This window comes from Trachemys scripta, chromosome 22 (genome assembly GCF_013100865.1).
Source record: "Trachemys scripta elegans isolate TJP31775 chromosome 22, CAS_Tse_1.0, whole genome shotgun sequence".
Lineage (NCBI taxonomy): Eukaryota > Metazoa > Chordata > Testudines > Emydidae > Trachemys > Trachemys scripta.
Window position 1 is genome coordinate 16,318,666 of NC_048319.1, and position 24,893 is coordinate 16,343,558.

General features: G+C 45.7%; 1 protein-coding gene and 1 non-coding gene across 6 annotated transcripts in view; one reads left to right on the top strand and one right to left on the bottom strand.

The window, feature by feature from the left end:
• The window catches only part of RANBP3 (RAN binding protein 3), a 151,774-nt gene that overhangs the window by 86,174 nt on the left and 40,707 nt on the right, over positions 1-24,893 (top strand). For 3 of the 5 annotated variants that reach the window (XM_034755051.1, XM_034755048.1, XM_034755052.1), the window contains 6 exons: positions 4,776-4,895; positions 15,337-15,440; positions 20,284-20,362; positions 21,351-21,453; positions 22,593-22,717; positions 24,373-24,493. In XM_034755051.1, coding sequence (XP_034610942.1) covers positions 4,776-4,895; positions 15,337-15,440; positions 20,284-20,362; positions 21,351-21,453; positions 22,593-22,717; positions 24,373-24,493 — 652 coding nt within the window. The remainder of the gene's footprint in view (positions 1-4,775; positions 4,896-15,336; positions 15,441-20,283; positions 20,363-21,350; positions 21,454-22,592; positions 22,718-24,372; positions 24,494-24,893) is intronic. The other 2 variants (XM_034755050.1, XM_034755053.1) reach the window with 1 other exon arrangement.
• LOC117869119 lies at positions 14,181-14,283 on the bottom strand. Its single transcript, XR_004643776.1, has one exon. It is a non-coding gene; the product is annotated as a U6 spliceosomal RNA (small nuclear RNA).

The following is a 24,893-nucleotide window of genomic DNA, read 5'->3' on the forward strand; positions in this document are numbered from 1 at the left end:
AATAGGTCACATCAAAGAAACTTGATACCAGGGGAAGAAAATCTGAAATAATTGCTCGTAAAGTCTTCAGAGATAAAAAAACAAAAAAAAACAAAAAAAAAAAACTGATGGAGTGGTAAATGACAGCTTAATTGCACAAAGTGATCTGGATGGCTTGATAAAGTGCATGCAATCAAAACTGTTTTAATAAGTTCACAGGCAAGATCATAATTGAAGAACAAAGAATGTAGGTTGTACTTACAGGATGGGTGGCCTGTATTTTGGAAAGTAATGATTCTGAGAAGGAATTCGGGGGTTATGATAGATAACCAACTGAACATGAGCTATCAGTTTATAATCCGGGGAATGTTGAGTAGATGTGAGGAGGTGATATTGCCTCTGTATATGACATTACTGAGATCATTACTGGATCCTGTGTCCAGTTCTGGTATCCACACTTCAAAAGAGATATTTAAAAATTGAAAGAGTTCAGAAGAGCTATAAGAATCATTTGAGGTCTTGAAAACCTTTCTTTATAGTGAGAGACTGAAGAATCTGTCTGTTTATTTTATCTAGGAGAATAGCAAGAGGCAACTTGAACACAATCTATAATAAGTACTCACATGGGGAGATTTCTGATAGCAAGGGGTTCTTTACGAAAAAACGACCAAAGGCATTGGAATGTTTAATAAGGTGTACATTTTTAAATGTTTGGGTTATTAGCCATTGGAACACCTTACCAAAACTTGTGGTGGATTCTCCTTTTGAAATTTTTGAATCTATATTGTGGATGTCTTCCGAAAAGATTCTCTAGCCCAACCACAAGTTACTGCAGTCGTCGCCGCCGGAGTTTTTGGGCGACATTCTATGGCCCCACTTATGCAGGAGGTCATTCTAGATGATCATAATGATTGAATCCATTCTGGAATTAAAATGTATTAATCTAGATTTTTTTTTCTTTCCATTTGACCAAGATGACCTTGCACAGTATTATTTGGGGATTTACACACATACGTTTACAGTGCATGTTATAACAAAGTGTAAAAGCCACCTCTTTGGTGTTTACAGCTACTTCTGTCTCTAGCCAGACACCCAGTTTTCTTCCGTGTGTTAGAAGGGTTGTGGCAGGTACATTTCAGTGGCACACATGTGGTGACATTGCCTCCTAGTGCAATCACATTGCTCTGCTGTCAAGAGGCGTATAAAAGAGCATGTCCTGAAAAACTGTTACCAGAACTTTACGATCGCAAAGATATGCGCTCAGATGTTAAAAATGCCAGAATAAAGGTTGTTAGTGCAACCTTAATTTGGCCCTCTGTGCATGTACATAGTGTGACAAAGTTCCTCCTCTGCCTTGGTGGGTTCTGCAATTTCTGGTGGATTTGCTAGCCTCAGAGGTTTTCGGCAGTCCTCAGTTTGGCTCCTTTTGTTAGTGGCACAAACCTGCTGTTCACTCGGCTAACCACATCACTGGCCAGCATGGGGAAAAGGAGAACAATCCCCCGCAGTCTCTGCTGACCCACCTAATGGATCGGGGGACAGGCCAGAGACCTTCCCCTCGGGTGGGACCCACAGTCCAGATCAACTCCTCTTATATCAAATAGGGAGTTGGGGAGATGGGGGGAACCCGGACCCGCCCTCTACTCCGGGTTCCAGCCCAGGGCCCTGTGGATTGCAGCTGTCTTTAGTGTCTCCTTTAATAGCTGCGTGACCGCTACAACTCCCTGGGCTACTTACCCATGGCGTCCTCACTATCGGACCTTCCTCCTGATGTCTGATAACGCTTGTACTTCTCAGTCCTCCAGCAGTACGCCTACTCACTCTCAGCTTTTTGCGTACCTCTTGCTCCCAGCTCCTCGTACACCCCTCACTGACTGCAGTGAGGTCCTTTTTAAACCAGGTGCCCTGATTAGCCTGCCTGTCTTAATGGATTCTAGCAGCTTCTTAATTGGCTCCAGATGTCCTAATTAGCCTGCCTGCCTTAATTGGTTCCAGCAAGTTCCTGATTGTTCTGGAACCGCCCCTGTTACCTTACCCAGGGAAAAGGGACCTGCTTAATCTGAGTCTTATATAGCTGCCTTCCATCACTCTCCTGTAGCCGTCTGGCCTGATCCTGTCACAATAGATAATCTTATCCAACATCATGCACAAAATCTGTAGTAGAGCCAGGAATAAACCAGCCCTCCTGGGTCTCAGTTCAGTACCTTAAATATAAGAGAATATCCTATTTCTTCTTGCCACTTTGTGCCTCATTCAGTGTCCATCCTGTGTCCTTAATGGAGGGGGTCTGTAGAACAAATAGCATGTAAAATGTAATTAGAACTGTATCCTAAACTGCTTTATGGTATTGTACCCAAACATTGCTTTTCAATGGGGGATTCAACTTCCTTTATAGGAACAGACTCCTGAAACTCTTACCAGTCCACAAAAGGGGTCCATAGTCATGCAAACAGTCCCATTATCTTCAGTGGAATTGATCAAATGATTAAGGATTTACAGGATTAGGTTCCAAATTCGTAAATTATTCTAGATGAAACTGACAATGAGCTGTCAGATCAGAAGGAGCTTCATTCGAATAAAGGTGGGCAGATGTGTGATAAGTCTTGGCTCCATTTCTAAGATGAGGAACATATTTTCAGCGAAGTTCTTGGCAGATTCCTGAGGCAGCTGGTTTAAGGCCATCAGTGTCTGGCATTATAATCTTCACTTATAGTTCTCTCTCACCCACAAAGCTGGAAAACGAGGCATTTGTTTTCTTTGTTTTGCTGCTCCAGTTCCAGTTAACAAAATGCATGTTAGACTTTGTTTAAGTTTGTTAGAATATGTATTGTGCTGTTAAAGCCATTTAAAGAATGAATGCCCTCTCTAGCCGCATTCTGCTCCTTTAAGGAGCAGAGCGCAGTCCCTCGTCTTTCCGGTACCCCGTACCTGCTAAAAAGCTCTTGCCGGTACTGTGAACTGGCAGGTACCACCCTACTTGCACTCCTGCTTGCCACAGAATTGTACTCCAGAATCTGACCTTCCATTAAAAAAAAATCATGCTTGGCTGTGTAAATATCCTTGAAAACATGAACAGAGGACAAAACAGATGCAGTGAGTCTGCTGGAAACAATAGCTCTGAAAGGTGTGAGCTGCCCCATTCATCTCAGTCAGGACCCTGTGGATTCCAATTCCGTAGTTGTAGAATTCGGCATTTTTTATAATATTTTGCCATGGACTTCACTAACCTTTCATTTTCTCTGTGACCTGCTGCCCTGCAGCTACTCATTGCTGTCCAGCTTTCCCCAAAGGGGGAGCTAGTTGTATTCCAGTGCCTGCTTCTTGCACTGTTCCATGGACCCAGACAGCAGGGGGTCAAGAACATAGAGCTGAAAATCTGGCCTGCAGCCAGGAAGCAGAGGGAACTAGAAGTCCAGGATAGCGAGCTAGCAGCCTGGAAAGTAGTGTAGTGGCAAAGCCTGGGAGAAGTGGGGCAGGAAATGAGCCACTGAAACCAGCTGAATGCACCTTTCAGTGACTCCCAAGGGAGGAGGAAGTTTCTGAGCTGAGTCACCTAGACAGTGGAAGTGGCTTAATCGTTTTCACTGTAGCTTGGAAAAAAATATGTCCAGGGCAGAGAGCAGACGTGGAAAATATCAGCCTGATGGCTTAAAGTTTGATAAACCTGTACACAACTGAAAGCAAGGGCTTATAATGGGAAATTTTAAGCAGCCTTAAGAGGGGGAGCTTGCAGTGTCTGTGTGTTAACAGACATCATAATTCCCCCACCCCCTATGTTTTTGGCCACTAAATGGCATCTAAAGGGAAAAAAAACAGCCTGCAATTAAGTGGAACCTTGCAATTATTCTCTTTAGAAATGATCTTTGTGAATGTATTTGAAACATTGCAGTTATAAAGAAACTGTAATGCATATAGGTCTAATAGGTGTCTCTATTCTGTGAAGTATTTCCTCTTCAACCCTTACGTTATCAGTGGATCTCTAGATGAACTATTCTATCTGGTCCAGTCAATATTTGTATTGGGGTCCAATTGTTCATGGAGGATAAATCCATCAGTGGCTATTAGCCCCATGCTCTAGGTGTCCCTAAACATCTGCCTGCCAGAAGCTGGGACTGGATGATGGGATGGATCATTTGATATACTGCCCTGTTTTGTCCCTCTGAAGCATCTGGAACCAGCCTCTGATGGAAGACAGGATACTGGACTTAGATGGACCTTTGGTCTGACCCCCAGTATGGCTGTTCTAATGTTCTTACATTAATTGCTGATTTATTGTGGGGTTTTCCTATCACTATCACTGTAATATGTATATTTATCCATAGACAAATTTTATAGTAACATTGACGTGTTTGTCGAATCATAGGAGATTAGGGTTTGAAGAGACCTCAGGAGGTCATCTAGTCCAACCCCCTGCTCAAAGCAGGACCAACCTCAACTAAACCATCCCAGGCAGGGCTTTGTGAAGCTGGGCCTTAAAAACCTCGAAGGATAGAGATTCCACCATCTCCCTAAGTAACCCATTTGAGTGCTTCCCTACCCTCCTAGTGAAACGGTTTTTCCTAATATCCAACCTAGACCTCCCCCACTGCAACTTGAGACCATTGCTCCTGGTTCTGTCATCTGCCACCACTGAGAACAGCCTAGCTCCATCCTCTTTGGAGCCCCCCCTTGTTCCTAGTGCATAGCATTAATGAAAATTATTGGAAAGGAAAAAGTATAGGTTTTAACAAAAATGTTATTCAACAAACTGATCTAATTTCTCTAGGCTTAATTTTTCTCCGTTTTTTTTCCTTTAGGTGAGAGAATGTCAGAAAAATGAGTCTAACAATACTTCAGAGGATGAAAACGGCGAGAAGTCAGAGCACAATGCACAGCAAGCATTTGTATTTGGGCAAAACTTAAGAGACAGAGTTAAGGTATATATTTAATCAGAAAAAAAAAAAAGATTATGTGATTGAACTTAAATGAAAGTTGCTACTCTGGGTTAAAACTTTAAAATGAAAACATCCAGTATAAAAAGTTGGTTTCTGAGTCCTGGGAACAAAGCGATGGCTTGGGCTTAAAATGCCCAAAGTTCGTTCTCTTTTTGTGTGTGTGATGGAGTTTGTTTTTTAAAACTCCTATAATTCTGGTTTGTTGTTCTTTGAGTGCTAGCTCACGTTGATTCCAAGTAGGTGTGTGCGCACCGCATGCACAGTCGCCAGAAGATTTTCCCCTAGCGGTATATATAGGTCGGCTCTAGAGCCCCCTGGAGTCGCACCTTTCTGGCGCCGTATATAGAGTCCTGCCGGCCTCCGGCCTCTTCAGTTCCTTCTTACCACCTGTGATGGTTGGCTGGAATGTTGTTTCTCTCTTGCATCTGCAAGTGCTACCGTAGTGGTCTTACCGTTTTCTCCCTGTATATAGTTATACTAGTTTGTTAGTCAACCTGGGCATATATATTGTATATTTAGTTTAATGTAGTACTTTAGTGTAGTTAGGACCCGCTTATCGGGGTCACCCCCTTCTTTCCTGTCCTGGGACTGGGGCATGCCTCAGTATCCAGGGTTTAAACCATGCACGTCTTGCAATAACCCTGTGCCCAACAGCGACCCTCACACTTCTTGCTTGAAATGTCCGGGAGAATCCTATCAAAAGGAGCACTGAAAGATCTGCAGGGGATTTCATCCCAGAGCTCAAAAGGAGAGGGATCAGAGGCTGAAGTTCCCCCTGATGGAGACACCCTTCGCCCCCACTTGGAGCCAAGTTCAGCTGAACTGGCACCCAGCACGTCTGCAGCGGTGCGAAGTTGCACTGGCATTGACGAGGGAGACCTCTACACCAAAAAAGGACTATGTCTGTAGACTCTCAGCACCGGCAGGGCTCTCTGGCACATAGAGGCTCTGCTCATGGCAGTGCACGGCACTGCTGCCAGTCGCCGGTGCCACTCAAGAAGCAGAAGAAATCTGAATGGGGGGCACTCATCCACGCCAAGGCCAGCACTGCAAAAGGACTTGAGCGGAGTGTGACCCGCACCAGGCCGCTTACTCTACCCAGCACGGCACCAATGACTCCGGTCCCAGTGAGAGATCAGTCAAGGGCTAGGGAGGGATAGCTCAGTGGTTTGAGCACTGGCCTGCTAAACCCAGGGTTGTGAGCTCAATCCTTGAGGGGGCCACTTAGGGATCTGGGGCAAAATCAGTACTTGGTCCTGCTAGTGAAGGCCTTTCAGGGTCCTTTCCAGTTCTAGGAGATAGGTATATCTCCATATATTATATTATATTTATTAAGTCCAGTGCCGATGGACTCCCGTCCTCGGGAGAGCTGCGGAGAGACACACTGGAGCTGCTCTCCATGGCTGAAACTTTTGAGGCAGCTAGGGAACTAATAGCCTTCACAGTATCGCCGTCTCCCACCAGGTGAGAGTGTGCACTGGGCCCGAAAGCACCGGCACTGCAAAGACTCCTGGAACCATCCTGAGGGAAGCCGGCTATGGTGCCGCATTGGTCTTCTTTGCCCCAGCACCACTCCCCGGTACCATCTGGGAGCAAGCCAGCTATGATGCTGCACTAGTCTTTACCCCGGCACTGTCAGGCACGAAAAGAGTCTTCCACATCGGACTCTGAGTCGGAATCCTATATTTCTAGGAGGAGCTGGCACAGGTCGGAGCATAGGCATTCAAGGACTGACATGGGTCAGTCTTTCCATCCTGTGCCCTGGCCCACGCAGTGGCCGGTACCAGCGCAATGGCCCTTTTGGAAACCATGGCGTTCCACCAAGCCCAGTGGTCGCATTCGAGGTGGTCTTTGTCCGTTGCCTCAGAGAGCAGAGCCCCCTTTTGCTCCCTTCGGTGCAGGACCAACCTCATGGCACCAAACTGGATGCTGTACTGGAGGAACCAGTACCATGTGACTCCCTTGGAACGGAAGGACAGGAGCAAGAGCCTTTTCCTTTCACCAGACGAAGCTGTGACAGGGACCTCCTCTACAACCATCCTTGATGACAGCAAGGTCCACTGACAACTTTTGAAGAGAATGGCCCAGAACCTGGGGTTCCAAGTTGAAGACATTTCCAAGGCCTCAGAACCTATGGGGGACATCCTGCCCCCTTCAAGCCGATCCCGGGTTGACCTACCACTTATTAAGACCGTCCAAGACACAGCTAAAAATTGCAGACCCCAGCCTCTTTGGTCCCTACTGCAAAGAGGATGGAGCAAAAGTATTTCATCCTATCTAAGGGGTTTGAATACCTATATTCCCACCCACCACCAGGCTTCCTCCTGGTGGCAGCAGCAAATGAATAAGTGTCAAGGCCCAGGAGGCTAAGAAGTTGGACCTTTTCAGTAGAAAAGTATATTCTACTGGGGGCTTCAGATTTCCAACCATGAAGTGATCCTCAGCAGATATAGCCCCAACTCTTGGGGAGCCATGTCAGCGTTTATGGAGCTGCTGCCAACGGAGTGCAGGGCAGGTTTCTTGGCCTTGTGGAAGAGGGAAAATTGGTGGCCAAGGCCTCGTTACAGCAGCCCTGGATGTGGCCAATTCGGCGACTCATACCATGTCTTTGGCTGTAGCCATGAGGCAGAGCTCTTGACTCCAGGCCTCGGGACTCTCCGTATGAGGTCCAGCAGACCATATAGGACATCCCTTTCGGGGGATTATCCCCCTTTTCCAAGAAGACAGACTCGAGGCTCCACAGCCTAAAAGACTCCAGGGCCACCCTCAAGTCACTGGGGCTTCATACTCTGGCTCCACAAAAGAAACACTTTAGACCTTAACCCCTTCCTCACTTCTATCAATCTCAGCATAGGCAGGATTACATCAGAAAGAGGGGCAGAAACCATACAAGGAGGCCTTCCTTTACTCAGGGTCCCAGACCTGCAAAACATCCAGAACTTTTGAGGATGTGCCTGAGGGCGATGCACCAGTTCAGGAACCGGATCTTTCTCCCCTGTGTTTCTTGGACCATTTATCCCACTTCTATCCTGCATGGGACCAGATTATGTCAGACTGCTGGGTGCTACGCACGATAGGACTGAGATATTCACTTCAGTTCAGTTCTCCACCTCCATCCCATTCTCCCTCCCTGTCCCTCTTCAGTGACCCTTCTCAAGATCAGCTTCTACCGCAAGAGGTGCAAGTGATCCTAAGAGTGGGAGCAGTAGAGAAGGTCCCTCAGGAGCTAAGGGGCAGAGGTTTCTACTCCAGCTATTTCCTAATCCTGAAAGCCAGCGGTGGTCTCAGACCTATCCTGGACCCGCAAAATCTTAACAGATTCATGAAGAAGTTGAGGATCTGTATGATCTCCTTGGGATCCATTATCCCTTCCCTGGATCCGGGGGACTGGTATGCCGCCCTCGATTTGAAGGACGCATACTTCCATGTATCTATCATCTCCAATCACAGAAGATTCGTCCGGGTTGTAGCGAACCATACCCACTACCAGTTCACAGTTCTCCCCTTTGGCTTGTTAATGGCCCCTCGCATGTTCACCAAGTGCATGGCAGTCGTCGCAGCCTTCCTGGGGAAGTGAGGGGTTCAGGAGTTTCCATACCTCGACAACTAGCTGATCAAGAGCTGCACCAGGGCTCAGGTAGATGCACACACAAACCTAATAAAGTAAATTTTTGACAGGTTAGGCCTGCTGGTAAATGCATAAAAGTCAGCCCTCACTCCCACTCAGAGTTCATGGGGCAGTTCTAGATTCAAGACAAGCCAGAGCATTCCTACCAGAGTCTTGTTTACAGGCTTTATGCTCCATCATAGAGGACCCCAGACGATACCCCACCACCAGGGCACAGAACTGCCTGAAGCTTCTGGGGCACATTGGCCGCATGTACATATGTAGTACAGCGTGCAAGGCTGCAGCTCAGGCCTCTCTGGTTCTGGCAGGTATCAGTGTATCACCCAAGCCAAAACTGCTTGGACAAGGTAGTTGCACTTCCCCCACTGGCTATCAAGACTCTCCTGTGGTTGGTCAGTCCTCCAACGGTCTGGACAGAAATGCCCTTCTCCAGACCTCAACCCTTGCTGACTCTATTTACAGATGCTTCAGTGATGGGGTGGGGAGCGCATCTAGGGAGGCTCTGGACTCAAGGCCTCTGGTCCCAAGCAGAGCTCTCGCTTCACATCAATGGCAAAGAGCTAAGAGCAGTACGCCTGGCCTCCCAGACCTTCCAAGCCCATCTGGAAGGAAAATGTGTATTGGTCATGACGGACAATACAATAATGATATTTTATATAAACAGACAGCGTAGAGCACGCTCCTCTCCTCTATGCCAGGAAGCCCTCAAGCTGTGTGACTTCTGCATAACACACTCAGTACACCCAGACTGAAGAAGTGAGGTTCTTACCCACGAAAGCTTGTGCTCTCAATACTTCTGTTAGTCTCAAAGGTGCCACAGGACCCTCTGTTGCTTTTTACAGATTCAGACTAACACAGCTACCCCTCTGATACTCAATATACCTAGAGCAGGCCTGCACAACTCGTAAAGCAGCAAGGGCCATATTACTCCAAAGAAAACAGCTGAGGGCCGAAACCCCCCGAGCGTCGCCAACGCTCCCCTCAGCGCCACCCAGCCCCCCGCGAAACACACCCCCCCCCCCGCGCCCCCCGCCCCCTGGAAAACACCCCCCCCCGCCCGCCAAAACCCCCCCCCCCCCCCCCCCCCCCCCCCCCGGTGCGCCACCTGCCCCGCGGAAACAAACCCTCCTTCCTCAGCGCCGCCCCACCGAAACAGCAGTATTGAACCTCGGTAATATGTTATAGCAGGCCCCTAAGGTAGTATAATTAAGGTAAAAGAAAAATGTCTTTTTGCTAGAAGTAGAATAAGATATTCCCCCCACTTTGTAATCAATTGCCCTGTGAATGAATGAGGTGTGAATGAGGAAGGCAGGCACCTCCAGACAGCTGCAACCTTTGGAGAGGGCAGGGCCGGCTCTAGGATTTTTGCTGACCCAAGCAAAAAAATTTTTGGCCGCCTCCCCTTTCTTTTTCGTGCCCTTCTGCCCCCGGCCCCACCCCAACTCCACCCCTTCCCCAAATCCCCAGCAGTGCCTCCTACCCCTGCGTGCCACATTTCTCCTCTCCCGCATTGCTTCCTGCGGGCCCCCTGTGACCTCCCGCCCTAGCTCACTTCCGCTCCGCCTGCTTCCCCCGGGTGTGCCGCTGCTCTGCTTCTCCCCCCTCCCTCTCAGGCGAGGGAGGAGGGAGAAGCGGAGCAGCGGCGCGTTGAGGGGAGCAGGCAGAGTAGAGGTGAGCTGGGGGGGGGTGCAGGAAGTAATGGGGGGGGTAGAGGAACCGCTCCCTGCTCCGGCTCACCTCCACTCCACCACCACCGCCTCCCCCGAGCGCCCACCGCTCGGCTTCTCCTCCCTCCCAGCCTTGCTGCGCGAAATAGCGGTTTCACACGTGGCAAGCCTGGGAGGGAGGGGGGAGAAGCGAAGCAGCGGCAGCGTGCTCAGGGGAGCAGGCGGAGGCAGAGCAGAGGTGAGCTGGGGCGGCAAGGGCACTTTTTCCCCATGCCCCGGAGTCGGCACCTATGATGGCCAGCGCCAGAATGCCACCCCTAGAAATGTGCCGCCCCAAGCACCTGCTTGTTTTGCTGGTGCCAGCCCTGGGAGAGGGGATGGGAGCCAGACCAGATCAGTAGAACAGGTCAGCCACCGACTCACCACTCGCCTCCTCAGCTCCCCTCGCCCGGCTCGCCTACTCACCCCCCACCACTGCCTGCTCGCTTGCCTCCTCGGCGCCCCACCCTTCCGGCTCGCCGGTTCACCTGCCCCCCCGCCACTGCCCGCCCACTCGCCTCCTCAGCCCTCCACCCACCCGGCTCACCTACTCATTCCCCGCCACTGCCTGCCCGCTCGCCTACTCAGGCCCCCTCCCTCACCTGCTGCTTGCCTACTCCCCCCCCCCCCCCCCCGCGGACCGCACAATGAGCCTATCTACTCAACCCCCGCGGGCCGCACAGTGAGCCCACGCGGGCCACATGCGGCCCCCGGGCCGCATGTTGTGCAGGCCTGACCTAGAGGCATCTTACCTTCTGGGATCCCTTCTGGTTAGATACGCCGGAGGGTAGGGATCAGATACAGAGGGACCTAGACAAATTAGAGGATTGGGCCAAAAGAAACCCGATGAGGTTCAACAAGGACAAGTGCAGAGTCCTGTACTTAGGACGGAAGAATCCCATGCACTGCTACAGACTAGGGACCGAAGGCTAGGTAGCAGTTCTGCAGAAAAGGACCTAGGGGTTACAGTGGATGAGAAGCTGACAGTGTGCCCTTGTTGCCAAGAAGGCTAACGGCATTTTGGGCTGTATAAGTGGGGGCATTGCCAGCAGATCAGGGTCGTGATCATTCCCCTCTATTTGACATTGGTGAGGCCTCATCTGGAGTACTGTGTCCGGTTTTGGGCCCCACACTACAAGAAGGATGTGGAAAAATTGGAAAGAGTCCAGCGGAGGGCAACAAAACTGATTAGGGGTCCGGAGCACATGACTTATGAGGAGAGGCTGAGGGAACTGGGATTGTTTAGTCTGCAGAAGAGAAGAATGAGGGGGGATTTGATAGCTGCTTTCAACTACCTGAAAGGGGGTTCCAAAGAGGATGGATCTAGACTGTTCTCAGTGGTACCCGATGACAGAACAAGGAGTAATGGTCTCAAGTTGCAGTGGGGGAGTTTTAGGTTGGATATTAGGAAAAACTATTTCACTAGGAGGGTGGTGAAGCACTGGAATGGGTTATCTAGGAAAGTGGTGGAATTTCCTTCCTTAGAGGTTTTTAAAGTCAGGCTTGACAAAACCCTGGCTGGGATGATTTAGTTGGGAATTGGTCCTGCTTTGAGCATGGGATTGGACTAGATGACCTCCTGAGGTCCCTTCCAACCCAGATATTCTATGATTCTATTCTATGATTCTGTGATCCCAGAAAAAGTTGGGGACCATCTCAGGAGGTCTTTCTACAACCACAAGTAGTCCATTCGCCCAGACATCCTGAACAGCACCTTCCAATGATGGGGATTCCCCATATAGACTTGTTCGCAACAAGACATAACAGGGAGTGTCTGCAGTTCTACTCCTTCCTAAATCACAGCTCAGGCTCGATTGCAGACGCATTCCTCCTTCCCTGGAAGGACCATCTGTTCTATGCATTTCCACCCATCCCACTCATTCACAAAGTTGACCTGAAGGTCAGACGGGAAGGATTGTCTTTGACATTGATAGTGCCAGCCTGACCCCATCAGCACTGATGTACCACACTCCTAGACCTGTCAGTGGAGACCCCAATCAGTCTGCCCCTAGTCCCAGACTTGATCATGCAGGACCATGGCCACCTTCAGCATCCTAATCTCAAGTGCCTCCATCTCATGGCATGGAAGCTCCATGGCTAAACCCTTTGGAGTTGGCTTGTTCAGGCCTGGAAACCATCCACTAAGGCCACGTACATAGCTAAGTAGAAAAGCTTCTCAGTTTGGTCAATGCAAAGGGGCACTCCACCTATGCAGTCATTAGTACCCGTCATCTTAGACTATCTGTTACGCGTCAAGCAGCAAGGTCTGTCATAGAATCCTAGGGTTGGAAGGGACTTCAGGAGGTCATCTAGTCCAACCCCCTGCTCAAAGCAGGACCTAATCCCCAACTAAATCATCCCACCCAGGGCTTTGACAAGCCTGACCTTAAAAACCTCTAAGGAAGGAGATTCCACCACCTCCCTAGAGAAACCATTCCAGTGCTTCACCACCCTCCCGTCAGTGTCCTCAATAAAAGTTCATCTGGCTGCTATTTCAGCATTCCATCTCGGGGTTGCTGTCCAATCAGTCTTCGCTAACCCAATTGTCAGCCATTTTCTTAAAGGACTAGATAGGTTACACCCGCAAGTGCAATAACCGATCCCTGCATGGGATCTGAACCTGGTGCTGTCTAAACTAATGGGGCCACCATTTCAGCCCTTACCAACGTGTTCACTACTTTACCTTTCCTGGAAAGCAGCGTTCCTGGTGGCTCTAACCAGCCAGGAAGCTATCTGAACTTAAGGCCCTGACATCTGAGCCTCCATACATGATCTTTTGTAAGGACAAGGTCCAACTGCGACCTCACCCAGCCTTCCTTCTGAAGGTAGTCTCTTAATTCCACTCAAACCAGGACATTTTTGTTCCAGTCTTCTACCCAAACTCCAGCAGCCGAGAGCAAAAGCTCCATTCCCTCAATGTTAGATGGGCATTGGCTTTTTATTTGAAAAGACAAAACCATTTTGAAAGAGAACTCAGCTTTTCTTGGCAATAGCAGACAGAATGAAGGGAATGTCATCGTGGATCATGTCCTGTATCCGAGTGTGCTACAGATTGGCAAAGATACCTGCCCCCACACTGACACCACACTCCACAAGGGTGCAAGCATCCTTGGTAGCTTTCTGGTACAGATCCCGATCCAGGACATCTGTAGAGCTGCAGCATGTTCTTCAATCCACACCTTTGCTGCACACTATTCGATTACACAACAAGCCAGGGACGATGCCGCATTTGGTAGAGTGGTGCTACAATCTGTGACGCAATGAACTCTGACCCCTCCTCCTAGGAACTGCTTGGGAGTCACCTACTTGGAATTGACACGAGCAAGCACTCAAAGAAGAAAAAACGGTTACCTACCTTTTCGTAACTGTTGTTCTTTGAAATGTATTGTTCATGTCCATTCCAAGACCCACCCACCTACCCCTCTGTTGGAGTCAGCTGGCAAGAAGGCACTGAAGTGGTGGGGGATCGGCAGGGCCCTATATATGGTGCCACTCCAGGGGGCTCCAGAGCCAACTGATGGATACCACTAGGGGAAAACCTTCTGGCCACTGTGCACGTGGTGCGCGCACGCCTACTTGGAATCTACATGAGCAACATATCTCGAAGAAGAACAGTTACAAAAAGATTCCTAGGTAGGTAACCATTTATTCTATCTCCTGGATAAGCGGAACAGTATTAAGCATATATATATATATACATACACACACAGGTATATCTCCATATATATATATATATCATAGAACTGGAAGGGACCTTAAAAGGTCATTGAGTCCATTCCCCTGCCTTTACTAACAGGACCCAGTACTGTCCCTAACAGTTTTTTGTTTTGTTTTTTTGTTTGTTTGTTTTTTGCCCCAGATCCCTAAATAGCCCCCTCAGGGATTGAACTCACAACCCTGGGTTTAGCAGGCCAATGCTCAAACCACTGAGCTACCCCTCCCCCCCTTTTCATGAATTTGCGTGTCATCCTTGCGCAGGGGCCATGCCAATCTTCTCTGTATCGTTCCCATTTTAGTATATGTGCTTCCAAAACAAGTATTAATTTCATTTCATATTAGCTTCCTATTTCAATTTTCAAACTATCATGTAAAAACTTTATTTTCTAAAGCAGCCACATGAAGTGTATTTGCAAATCCTACATTTGTGCATAAATGTGGACACTAGGGCATCAAAATGGTAACCGAGTGCTTAGGCTTTGATTTATATGTGCAAATGCAGGATTTGTACACAGAGTATAGTTAGTTGGCCACTTTGCAAAAGTTATTTTTCATGATACTACTTTTTGAAGTCCTTTCTTGTAAAAACTAAAAACACCCACTACTGTTATACAAATAAACTCTGGGATATTCAGTGTTGTTTGGTGTTTCTTCTGAACTGCTGGGTTGGGAATGATCTGGTCCCCCTTCCCACTGAGCCTCCAGAAGTCCCTCCATGCCAAATCCATGTGGCGCAGGTTTCAAGAATGTTGCAGGGGCAAGAAGAGAGGACCTGGGGCAAAGCAGGCTCATACCTAAACATAGGCTAATTGAATTAGACTATCAAGAGGTATTGACACCCTAAAGGGAGGGGTTTTATGCAAGCATATGGGGTGGGTGAGGCCAGTGGGAGTAGGTGGCTCCTACACGACCTGACAGGAGGGAGATTGGCCAGAACTACAGTGGGAGCAACACAGTCCAAAAAGTACATAGCTGTGATAAACTTAATAATGAAGGAGGAAAGATTTTTGAATATAGACTAATACAGTTTTAAAAGCAATTGCAATGCTGCTTGAAGGTGTCCCTGGTTCTTAATTTAGGTATATATGAATGCAGTACACTGGCATTCCTATAGGGATGCAGCTTGCAACAAGGAGAAATTTGTTGTAATGGGAAATACACTTTGGTCTTATTGTTAAGAGTGTATATGAGCAAAGGTATATATTTTGTGAGACAATAAGGCCTGATGATCTTGGTTTTGGTATTGTTAATTGTGTATAAATGTCTATCTCTTTTGTAAAAAGAACAGGAGTACTTGTGGCACCTTAGAGACTAACAAATTTATTAGAGCATTATCTTTCGTGAACTACAGCCCACTTCTTCTCTTTTGTAGTTGGGAGATGAAAGTGATGAAACAGATGATGTACAGAATGCTGGGCTTCCAAGCTTGGAAACACCATCGGCAACAAACTACTTTCTGCAATACATCAGTTCCAAGTAAGACTGCAAATAAATTCAGAGCAACTTACTTTACTGTAGTATATGTAGAGCATTAATATTAGTGTTACTGTCTACCAGAGGCAAGGTTCCATTTGAACTGGGTTGGTATCCAACACTTGTTTGAAGCTGCTACCTTGTTCTTCAGATTCCTAGCTTTTTGTTTTCTAAAAAATACAGTATATTATTAGTTCTTATGGTTGCAAAGCTTCAGGAGGTGAGGAGTGTGACAAATACAGCCTGCCTGAATTTGCGGAGAGCTTGAAATGAACCTGGCACCAGGTATTGCCAAGATCCTCTTCCACTGAAGGGATCACATGTACTCAGAAAGCTGTTCAGGCTTCATGAATCTGATTACCCTATGACAACTAACAACCAGATCACTTTCATCCCTTGAGTTTAACCATTAACTCCAAAAGAATGCGTTACCCAAGACCTATGAAGCTGGTTGATAAGAAACCAAGTTAACTGGTAGTTTTTCTAAATGAAGAAGGAATTAGACAAATTCAGGTTAGAAATAAGGTGCAAATTTTTCTCAGTAACTAACCCTTGGAACAACTTACCTAGGGATGTTGTGGATTCTCCATCACTTGAAGTCTTCAGTATTGGATGTCTTTCTGAAAGAGCTGCTCTAGCTTAACTAGAAGTTACGGGTTTGATGTGGGAACCACTGGGTGAAATAATATAATTATAATATAATAGCACTGCTCTACAGCCAAAATGCCTCTGAAATAAATGTAGTCAAACTTTACTAATTCCGGGTCACTGAGAACGAAAATGATGCTTAAAATTGTTGATTGGCTCTAGTTTTCAAGATATGCTATTGGGTCAGTATATACGACCCTTGACTTGGGAATGGCAGAGGATAAGTGAGTTATAAAGGGAAGGGATCTCCATTTAAATCAGAAATGACTAAAATACATCTTTGACTGAATCTATGAATAAATCTATGACTGGGTTTGGACAGTACTTGCTTTTTAGGCAAAACAATGAATGATGCAATCTGAAGCTGGTATTGCGTCATACATGATATGAATTGCATCATGTTATTCCTAGAAGTCATGGATGATGCAATCATAACGAAGCTTACATCACTCTGCTGAACAAATTGCCCTATATCAGCTCTAGAAATCATACAGTGTTGTGCTTTCTTATTTGTCAGTGTTTGATTTTGCAAAGGGACACATTTCTGTTTAGCCAAAGTGAGCAGAGATGCCTCGTACTTGTGTGAACAGTGCAGATAACTTCCACTATGTTCGTGGTGAAGTGACTTTTGCATCACAAAAGCGCAGTATAACCACTATGGTTAAGAAAGTCTATCACCTTTATTTTGGCTGCAAAATTGGAGATCAGGACAAGAGGTGGACCCCAGACATATGCTGCAATACTTGTGCAACAAATCTTCTCCAGTGGTTGAACAGGAAAAGGAAATCTATGCCTTTTGCAGTGCCAATGATTTGAAGAGAGCCAACAGATCATACCAGCAATTGTTACTTCTGCATGGTGCCTCCAGTTGGGAAAGGTGTGTCAAAGAAGAAAAAGTGGACTGTTCATTATCCACACATTCCATCAGCTATACGCCCAGTACCCCACGGAGAATGACTGCTGGTTCCTGATGCACCAGAATTATTCTCACTTGAGTCAGACGAGGAAGAGGATGAAACTTCTGGTCCCGAACCATCAATGTCATAGGACCCACATTTTCTCCCATCCTCCTCCTCCTGCACCACACCTCATAACACAAGGTGAACTGAATGACCTTGTCAGGGATTTGGAACTACCCAAGAGTAAGGCAGAGCTGTTGGGCTCCAGACTACAGTAGTGGAATCTCCTGGCAGGTGATGTTGTGGTTTCCATGTTCCGTGACTGTCAAAAGGATCTTGTCCCATTCTTCTTCATGGAAGGTGATCTTGTAGCCTGCAATAACATCGATGGTGTGATGGCAGCCCTCAACATAATTCACGATCCAGATGAGTGGAGACTGTTCATTGATTCATCAAAGACGAGTCTTAAAGCTGTTTTACTGCATAATGGCAATGTTTTGCCATCAATTCCAGTTGGTCATGCAGTCCATATGAAGGAAACCTATGACAACATGAAACAACTTTTGAGGTGCATAAACTATGACCAACATCAGTGGCAGCTTTGTGGCGATTTGAAGGTTGTTGCTCTCTTGCTTGGTCTGCAGACTGGATACACAAAGTACTGCTGTTTTCTCTGCGAATGGGATAGTCGTGCAAGAGATTCCCACTATATCAAGAAAGATTGGCCACTCTGACAGTCATTGGAGCTTGGGAGGAAAAGTGTTCAGCATCCACCACTTGTTGAATCAAGGAAGATTTTGTTACCACCCTTACACATCAAGCTGGGTCTGATGAAGAATTTTGTCAAGGCCATTGACAAAACATAAGCCGCTTTCAAGTACCTCCGTGGAAAATTTCCAAGGTTAAGTGAAGCTAAGATAAAGGAAGGTGTCTTTGTTGGTCCTCAGATTCGTGAACTTCTTCGAGATGATGCATTTGACCATGCACTGCGTGGCAAGGAAAAGACGGCATGGAAAGCCTTCCAGTTAGTGGCAATAAATTTTCTCGAAAACAACAAGGCAGACAACTACAGGTTGTTGGTGGAAAACCTCCTCAAGGCATACAAAAACCTTGGTTGCAACATGTCACTAAAGATACATTTTTTGCACTCTCATCTAGATTTTTTTCCACCGAACTGCGAAGCAGTGAGCGACGAGCACTTCGAGCGATTTCACCAGGACATTGCAACAATGGAGAAACGCTATCAGGGCAAATGGAGCCCATCAATGCTTGCAGACTATTGCTGGACAGTGACAAGAGATGCTCCATTTAATGAACACAAGAGACAAGCCAAGAAGCGCCGAGTAGACACTGAATAGGACTAAACTATGTACAGAATAGTTTTTTGCCTTTTGTTTCATAATAAATTTTATTTATATAACCCTTTTGCTGATTTTTAAAGTGTTACATAAACAGGACAGGTGAAATACTATCATGTAAAGCAACCATAAACACACGAAAAGACCTAGGTTTACAATTTATGTTTAAAACTCTACTATCTACACAATATACATAGACATAAAATGTAAAAACTTAAATATCTTAGAAACAGTAGCCAATCAGTTGTTTTAATTGTCATATTTGAATTCAGCACATCAAAATACATAATAAATAGCTGACTGAGGGCTGAGCAACAGACTTAGTATTTCAGACTTTGAACACACAGTGATGGTTGCATGACTGATTTTTCTTCAACGGCTTTATGGTCTCAGTTTGTGTGTATGTTACATCAATCTGCATTTCACAGAGAACAGCTTGTGTCTCAAGGCATCTGCATTTATGTTGTGTATTTATAGTTCTTTTAAGTATGTGTCAGTGTGGATCCCACTGTTGAAGCACACGTTTTTCATGCACATGAAGTTAGATTTTTTTTTTTAACATCAGCGTTCATTGCTGCAGCACATGCGCCTTATGCCCTCTCATGCAAGAATAAAGATTCCTGTCATTGCAATCTATATTACTCAAGATAAAATAAAATCTGGCTACACTAGTGCAGACTTGCCTTGGGTCATTAGGCCATTTGTTGGCATGCACATATGTGATGCTGCTTGCCAGACTTCAGCTGCAGCCTTCAATTCTGGCTCAGGTCAGTCAACTGGAACTAGTGCTCTTGACTGTAGGAGGTGGCTGAATACAGCATCTTTAGGGCCCTACCAAATTCACAGCCATGAAAAATGCATCACCAATGTGAAATCTAGTCTCCACCCGTGAAATCTGGTCTTTTGTGTGGTTTTACCATGTACGGTACAGATTTCATGGGGGAGACCAGCGTTTCTCAAATTGGGGGTCCTGACCCAAAAGGGAGTTGGGGGGTCACAAGGATATTTTAGGGGGGTCGTGGTATTGCCACCTTTACTTCTGCGCTGCCTTCAGAGCTGGGCGGCCAGAGAGCGGCAGCTGTTGGCCGAGCGCCCAGCTCTCAAGGCAGCATTCCACTAGCAGCAGCGCCGAAGTAAGGGTGACAATACCATACCATGCCACCTTCACTTCTGCGCTGCTGCCTTCAGAGCTGGGCGGACAGAGAGTGGTGCCTGCTGACTGAGGGCCCAGCTTTGTAGGCAATAGTGCAGAACTAAGGGTGGCAATACATACCATGCCATTCTTACTACTTTGCTGCTGCAGGCGGCAGCTCTGCCTTCAGAGCTGGATTCCTGGCCAGCAGCCACCACTCTCCAGCTGCCCAGCTCTGAAGGCAGTACTTCCACCAGCAGCAGTGCAGAAGTGAGGGTAACAGTACTGTGCTCCCCTTGCAACCCCCCCCCCCACAACTTCTTTTTGGGTCAGGACCCCTACAATTACAACACTGTGAAATTTCAGATTTAAATATTTGAAATCATGAAATTTATTATTTTAAAAATCCTGTGACCGTGAAATGGACCGTGAATTTAGTAGAGCCCTAAGCATCTTGCTAGACCTTTTGATATTGGATAGATTCTTAGGATACACTAGGTGATGGTCAGATTTCTCGGAGTGTAATTTAAACATAGATATTTGGAGGCTAGTACTCAGAAAAAATCTCCATTATGCTAAAATACTTTTTTATTCTAGGAGAAAGTGCTTGGGGACATTAAGTCCCATAACTAGTTATTGCTGTGTTGCTCACTGTTGCATCCTAATTAATCAAACACACACTTGTTTCATAGTTTTATTTAACAGAAAATTCAAGTTCAAACCAGTGATAATTCCTCCCTTGTTATTGAAATTTTAGTGATTATGGAAACATCTGTTTGCACTATATTAATGAAAACATTTCTCTCCAGTTTAGAGAACTCAACAAACAACGCAGATGCTTCCAGCAACAAATTTGTATTTGGGCAGAACATGAGTGAGAGAGTCTTGGTGAGTGTTAGTTGTTTATTAAATGTAATATTTCTTTGCGTATTATCCAAGTGATATGAATGCCTCATGCATGTCTGGTCAGCAGTGTCTCTTGGTACTGCACGTGAGTCTTGAGTGTCTTTGTGGCTCCCACCCAAGGACATGATGAGTGTCCCCCCAACTGCCACTTGATTCCTTCTTACACCCATGGCAGTGAGCCAGAACACAGCACTGTTTGTCCCACTTGCTATAGCAAGCTTCTCCCCTCAAACCTTTTCTCTTGTGAATGACTGGTCAGTCTAACTTAGTGAACTTTCTCATAGTTAATAGTTCAGGGTAGCTGTCTACCACCTTGGCAGTTTTTTCTCAGTCTTCCATTTGACTGAATAGTTGGCACCAAGGCTGGCTGTTTTCCAACTTGTTAATGAGGCAGAGGCTTTGGATTTTAAACCATTAGAGCAGCCTTGCGTCAGTTACTGATAGCCACGCAAGGTGCCTGATCTCTGAGAGACATGTCATAGAGTCATCTGGCATCAGCACTCCTTCTCAGAGCTGAGGAGGGAGAAGATGAGTCACATAAGTCTCCCATGCAAGGGATTCTCGGTCCAATCCATGTAGCATCAGTCTATCTGGTGGAGAAGCTAGCTATCTTGATGCCAAAGTCACACTGCATGATTCAGCACTCTGAGCTTGAACCCCAGCACCACAGAATTATGAACTACTGGTGCTAGTGTGGCTGCATTGATAGCAAGGAGTCCATTATTTCTTTTCCAGTGCTATACACCTCCATCCTGCTATGCTAGCACCCCTCTTTTCTGCATCATCAGGTCAGTCAGAGTAGTCGGGAGTAATGCTACAATTTGTACTAAGGAAATATGTACTCCAGGGAGTAACAGATACTGGTACCTTTATAAAATTACTAAAGGTGCAGGACTGCCTCAAGAATCACATTAGTACTCTTGTTTTTGCAAATCCAAAAGTTCATCTGATATGCCTCTTTTCCTTACAGAGCCCACCAAAATCAAATGAAGCTGGTACAGAAAGTAGCAAGGAAAATGCTGCTACAGAATCTGGCTCTGAATCTTCTTCACAGGAAGCTACTCCAGAGAAAGGTAAATAGTGGAATATTTTTTAGAACTAATTCTTAGAAACAGTATTCTGTTACTGCTTGTGTTATGCCTAATCCTTGTTAAGTGCTTGCAGTAGTGGTTTTATTACCATATGAAAATAATAAAACCTCCCCTTGCCTTTATTGTCCCTTCTAACCAACATTTTTTTAAAAAGTGGAGGGGGTCCTTGGTCCCCTCAAGGTCTGGGAAGAAGGAGGGTGTTGTGTGTTAACAGCCCATCCAGGCTGCTCTAGCCCTGCCAGGGGTACTCTCGTTCACTGCATGTGGATTAGGAGTATCTCCATCAGTGTGAAAGTGGCAGGAATTTGGAGGGCATATAGTCAGCCCAGTTTTATTACAGAAGATTGGTGGCAAGGGATTATTTTTATTCTGTTTTATAGTTGCTGGATGTAACGTAAACTGAATCGAAGTATGTAGAGTTTATGCTATGGTGATTGGGTGCTCCAGAAATGTTTTTTAAAAACTGGTTTTAGATATTACCTCATCAAAACCAAAACAATTTACTGAAATTAGGGGTTTGCTTTGACCCTGTGAGGGAGTAGGTTTTTTATGAAAAATAGAGGTTATGTGGGAGTTATAGGAATTCTCCAGTTTTAGTTGCCACTGAACAGCCAGTGAGAGACTATAAAATAAAGGGCTGCATTTTCAAATGCAGGCATGCCTGTATTACGTGTAGCAGTGGAGACATTAACATTACGCCTGTAGAGGTGAGCATAAGTATCTGTTTTGCACAGATTTTGCAAAATCCTCTTCTTAGAGAGACTCAGATAATTTATGGACCAGATTTTCAGATTTACCAGTATCTGTGTTTGGGAATTTTTTCCCCTCTTGATTATGGTTTTAAGAAAAGAAGAGGAACCGTTCCTGAAAAGACAGACAAAACTGCTTTCTTCAGACTTCATATCCATTTCTAGATCCTGATAAAAGCACAATTGGCTGGCCACTGAGAACCTGGCAGGATGACAGTTGCACAAGACAGTCATGCTCCAGAGGAAAAGCATATTAACTGGTAGCTTATTCAAGTAAATGGCAGGCTCTGTGTAGGTGCCCGTGGCTGTCCATCTGTATGACGTGAATTTATGTGACTAGTGCCCAAAATAAACTTGAAAAATGTTGTTCAGCTAATAATATTTCAGAATCACTGGCAGAGTCTGCAGCAGCCTATACTAAAGCAACAGCAAAGAAGTGTTTACTGGAGAAGGTAGAGGTGATCACTGGGGAAGAAGCAGAGAGCAATGTGTTACAGGTAAGAAATTGGTCACACAGTTGAGCTTCAGTCTTGTTGGGATTCATATGATCATCCAGCTTCATCATTCTATGATGATTGCTTCCCACTATCAACTTCTCATTCAAGTTCTTGCAACTCAGCTTCATGGCACCATCCTATATGCTTTCCTATGTTCTATAACTGAGGCAGGTGTTTTTGTTGAAATTGTTACGGCTCTTTATCTTAAACAGGACACAATTTAATGAACTATGGTTAGATTTCAGGATTCAGATAATCAAAATAAAGAGTCCTTTGCAAATCAGTGCTGTTCCCCTATCTGAGACTGTGGAATGAACCTCCCGCAGGATCTAAGAACAACCACAAACTACACCACCTTATGTTCTAAGAGCAACATGTTGCTCTTCAACTTGCCTTTCCTAATCAGACACAATCCATGGCATGTATACATTTAAAAAAATTAAATACATAATTTAAAAAGATGCAACATAGTATATGTGACGGGTTCGGTCACAGAACCCCCCTTGGGACTGTCACGTGGTGTTCTGAGACTACCTTGAGCCTGTTTTCTCTGCCAATTTGGGCCTCCAGAACCCTGCCTTGTAGAGCCAGACACACAGACCCAGGGTCTGAACCATGTGTCCCAAAGCTGCAGACTTAACTGAAAACAGCTTAAGAAGTGCTCCTGTCTCTAGCACCCAGACACCCAACTCCCAATGGGATCCAAATCCCAAATAAATCCGTTTTACTCTGTGTAAAGCTTATACAGTTCAAACTCATAAATTGTCCGCCCTCTATAACACTGATAGAGAGATATGCACTGCTGTTTGCTTCCCGGGGTATTAATTAGTTACTCTGGGTTAATTAATAAGCAAAAGTGATTTTATTAAATTTAAAAAGTAGGATTTAAGTCGTTCCACGTAATAACAGACAAAACAAAGTAAGTTACCAAGCAAAATAAAACAAAATACGCAAGTCTAAGCCTAATACATTAAGAAACTGATTACAGATGAAATCTCACCCCCAGGGATGTTCCAATAAGCTTCTTTCACAGACTGGACTCCTTCCTAGTGTGGGTCTAATCCTTTCCCCGGTACAGTTCTTGTTAGCTCCAGCTCAGGTGGTAACTAGGGGATTTCTCATGATTGGAACCCCCTTTGTTCTGTTCCACCCCCCCTTATATAGCTTCGGCACAAGACGGGAATCTTTTGTGTCTCTGGGTCCCCACTCCTCCTAAATGGAAAAGCACCAGGTTTAAGATAGTTTTCAGGACCAGGTGACATGGTCACTTGGCCTGTGAGACCCCGAGCCTTCATTCTTCCTGGCCTGACTCACAGAAAGGCTTGCAAGTAAACAAAGCCATTTACAACCAATTGTCCTAGTTGATGGGAGCCATCAAGATTCCAAACCATCATTAATGGCCCACACTTTGTATAATTGCAATCGGACCTCAGAGATATATTTCATATTTCTAGTTTCAGATACAAGAATGATACATTTATACAAATAGGATGACCACACTCAGTAGATTATAAGCTTTGTAATGATACCTTACAAGAGACCTTTTGCATGAAGCATATTCCAGTTACATTATATTTAATTCATTAGCATATTTTCATAAAATCAACGTCACAGTATATTTTGAGGGCTTTAGTTTTTTTTTTTTTTTTTTGCAGATACAATGCAAGTTGTTTGTGTTTGATAAGAACTCTCAGTCTTGGGTGGAAAGAGGTAGAGGACTTCTGAGACTCAATGACATGGCATCAACAGATGATGGAACGTTACAATCTCGACTAGGTAAGATGAGCTGTGGGAATTGAATTGTTGGGATGATATTCTGTGTTACTACCACTAAATGTTTCCTTGGTAGTTGGGTGCATCCACTTTGGGTTACTGTTTCTAAATAAGGCAGTTTAAAAAAAAAAAAAAAAAGTCAGTAAAATTTGAAGTTCATGTCAGTCTCCCAGGATGGCCCTTCTGTTACACTTTAATGGGTAGATTAGAGCTTGTCTGAAAATATCAGTTCATTGAACATGAAACTTCTCTGCAAAGCAGTTGGGTTTAATGGAACCCTCTCAGCTTACCTGCTGTGGAGCACCACCATGCAGTCTGCCCCAGGACTGAAGACCGCAGGTTTCTTGGATCCATGGCTTTGCGGTAGCCGAGCCATGCAGTCTGCCTCCAGAGGACTCCAGGC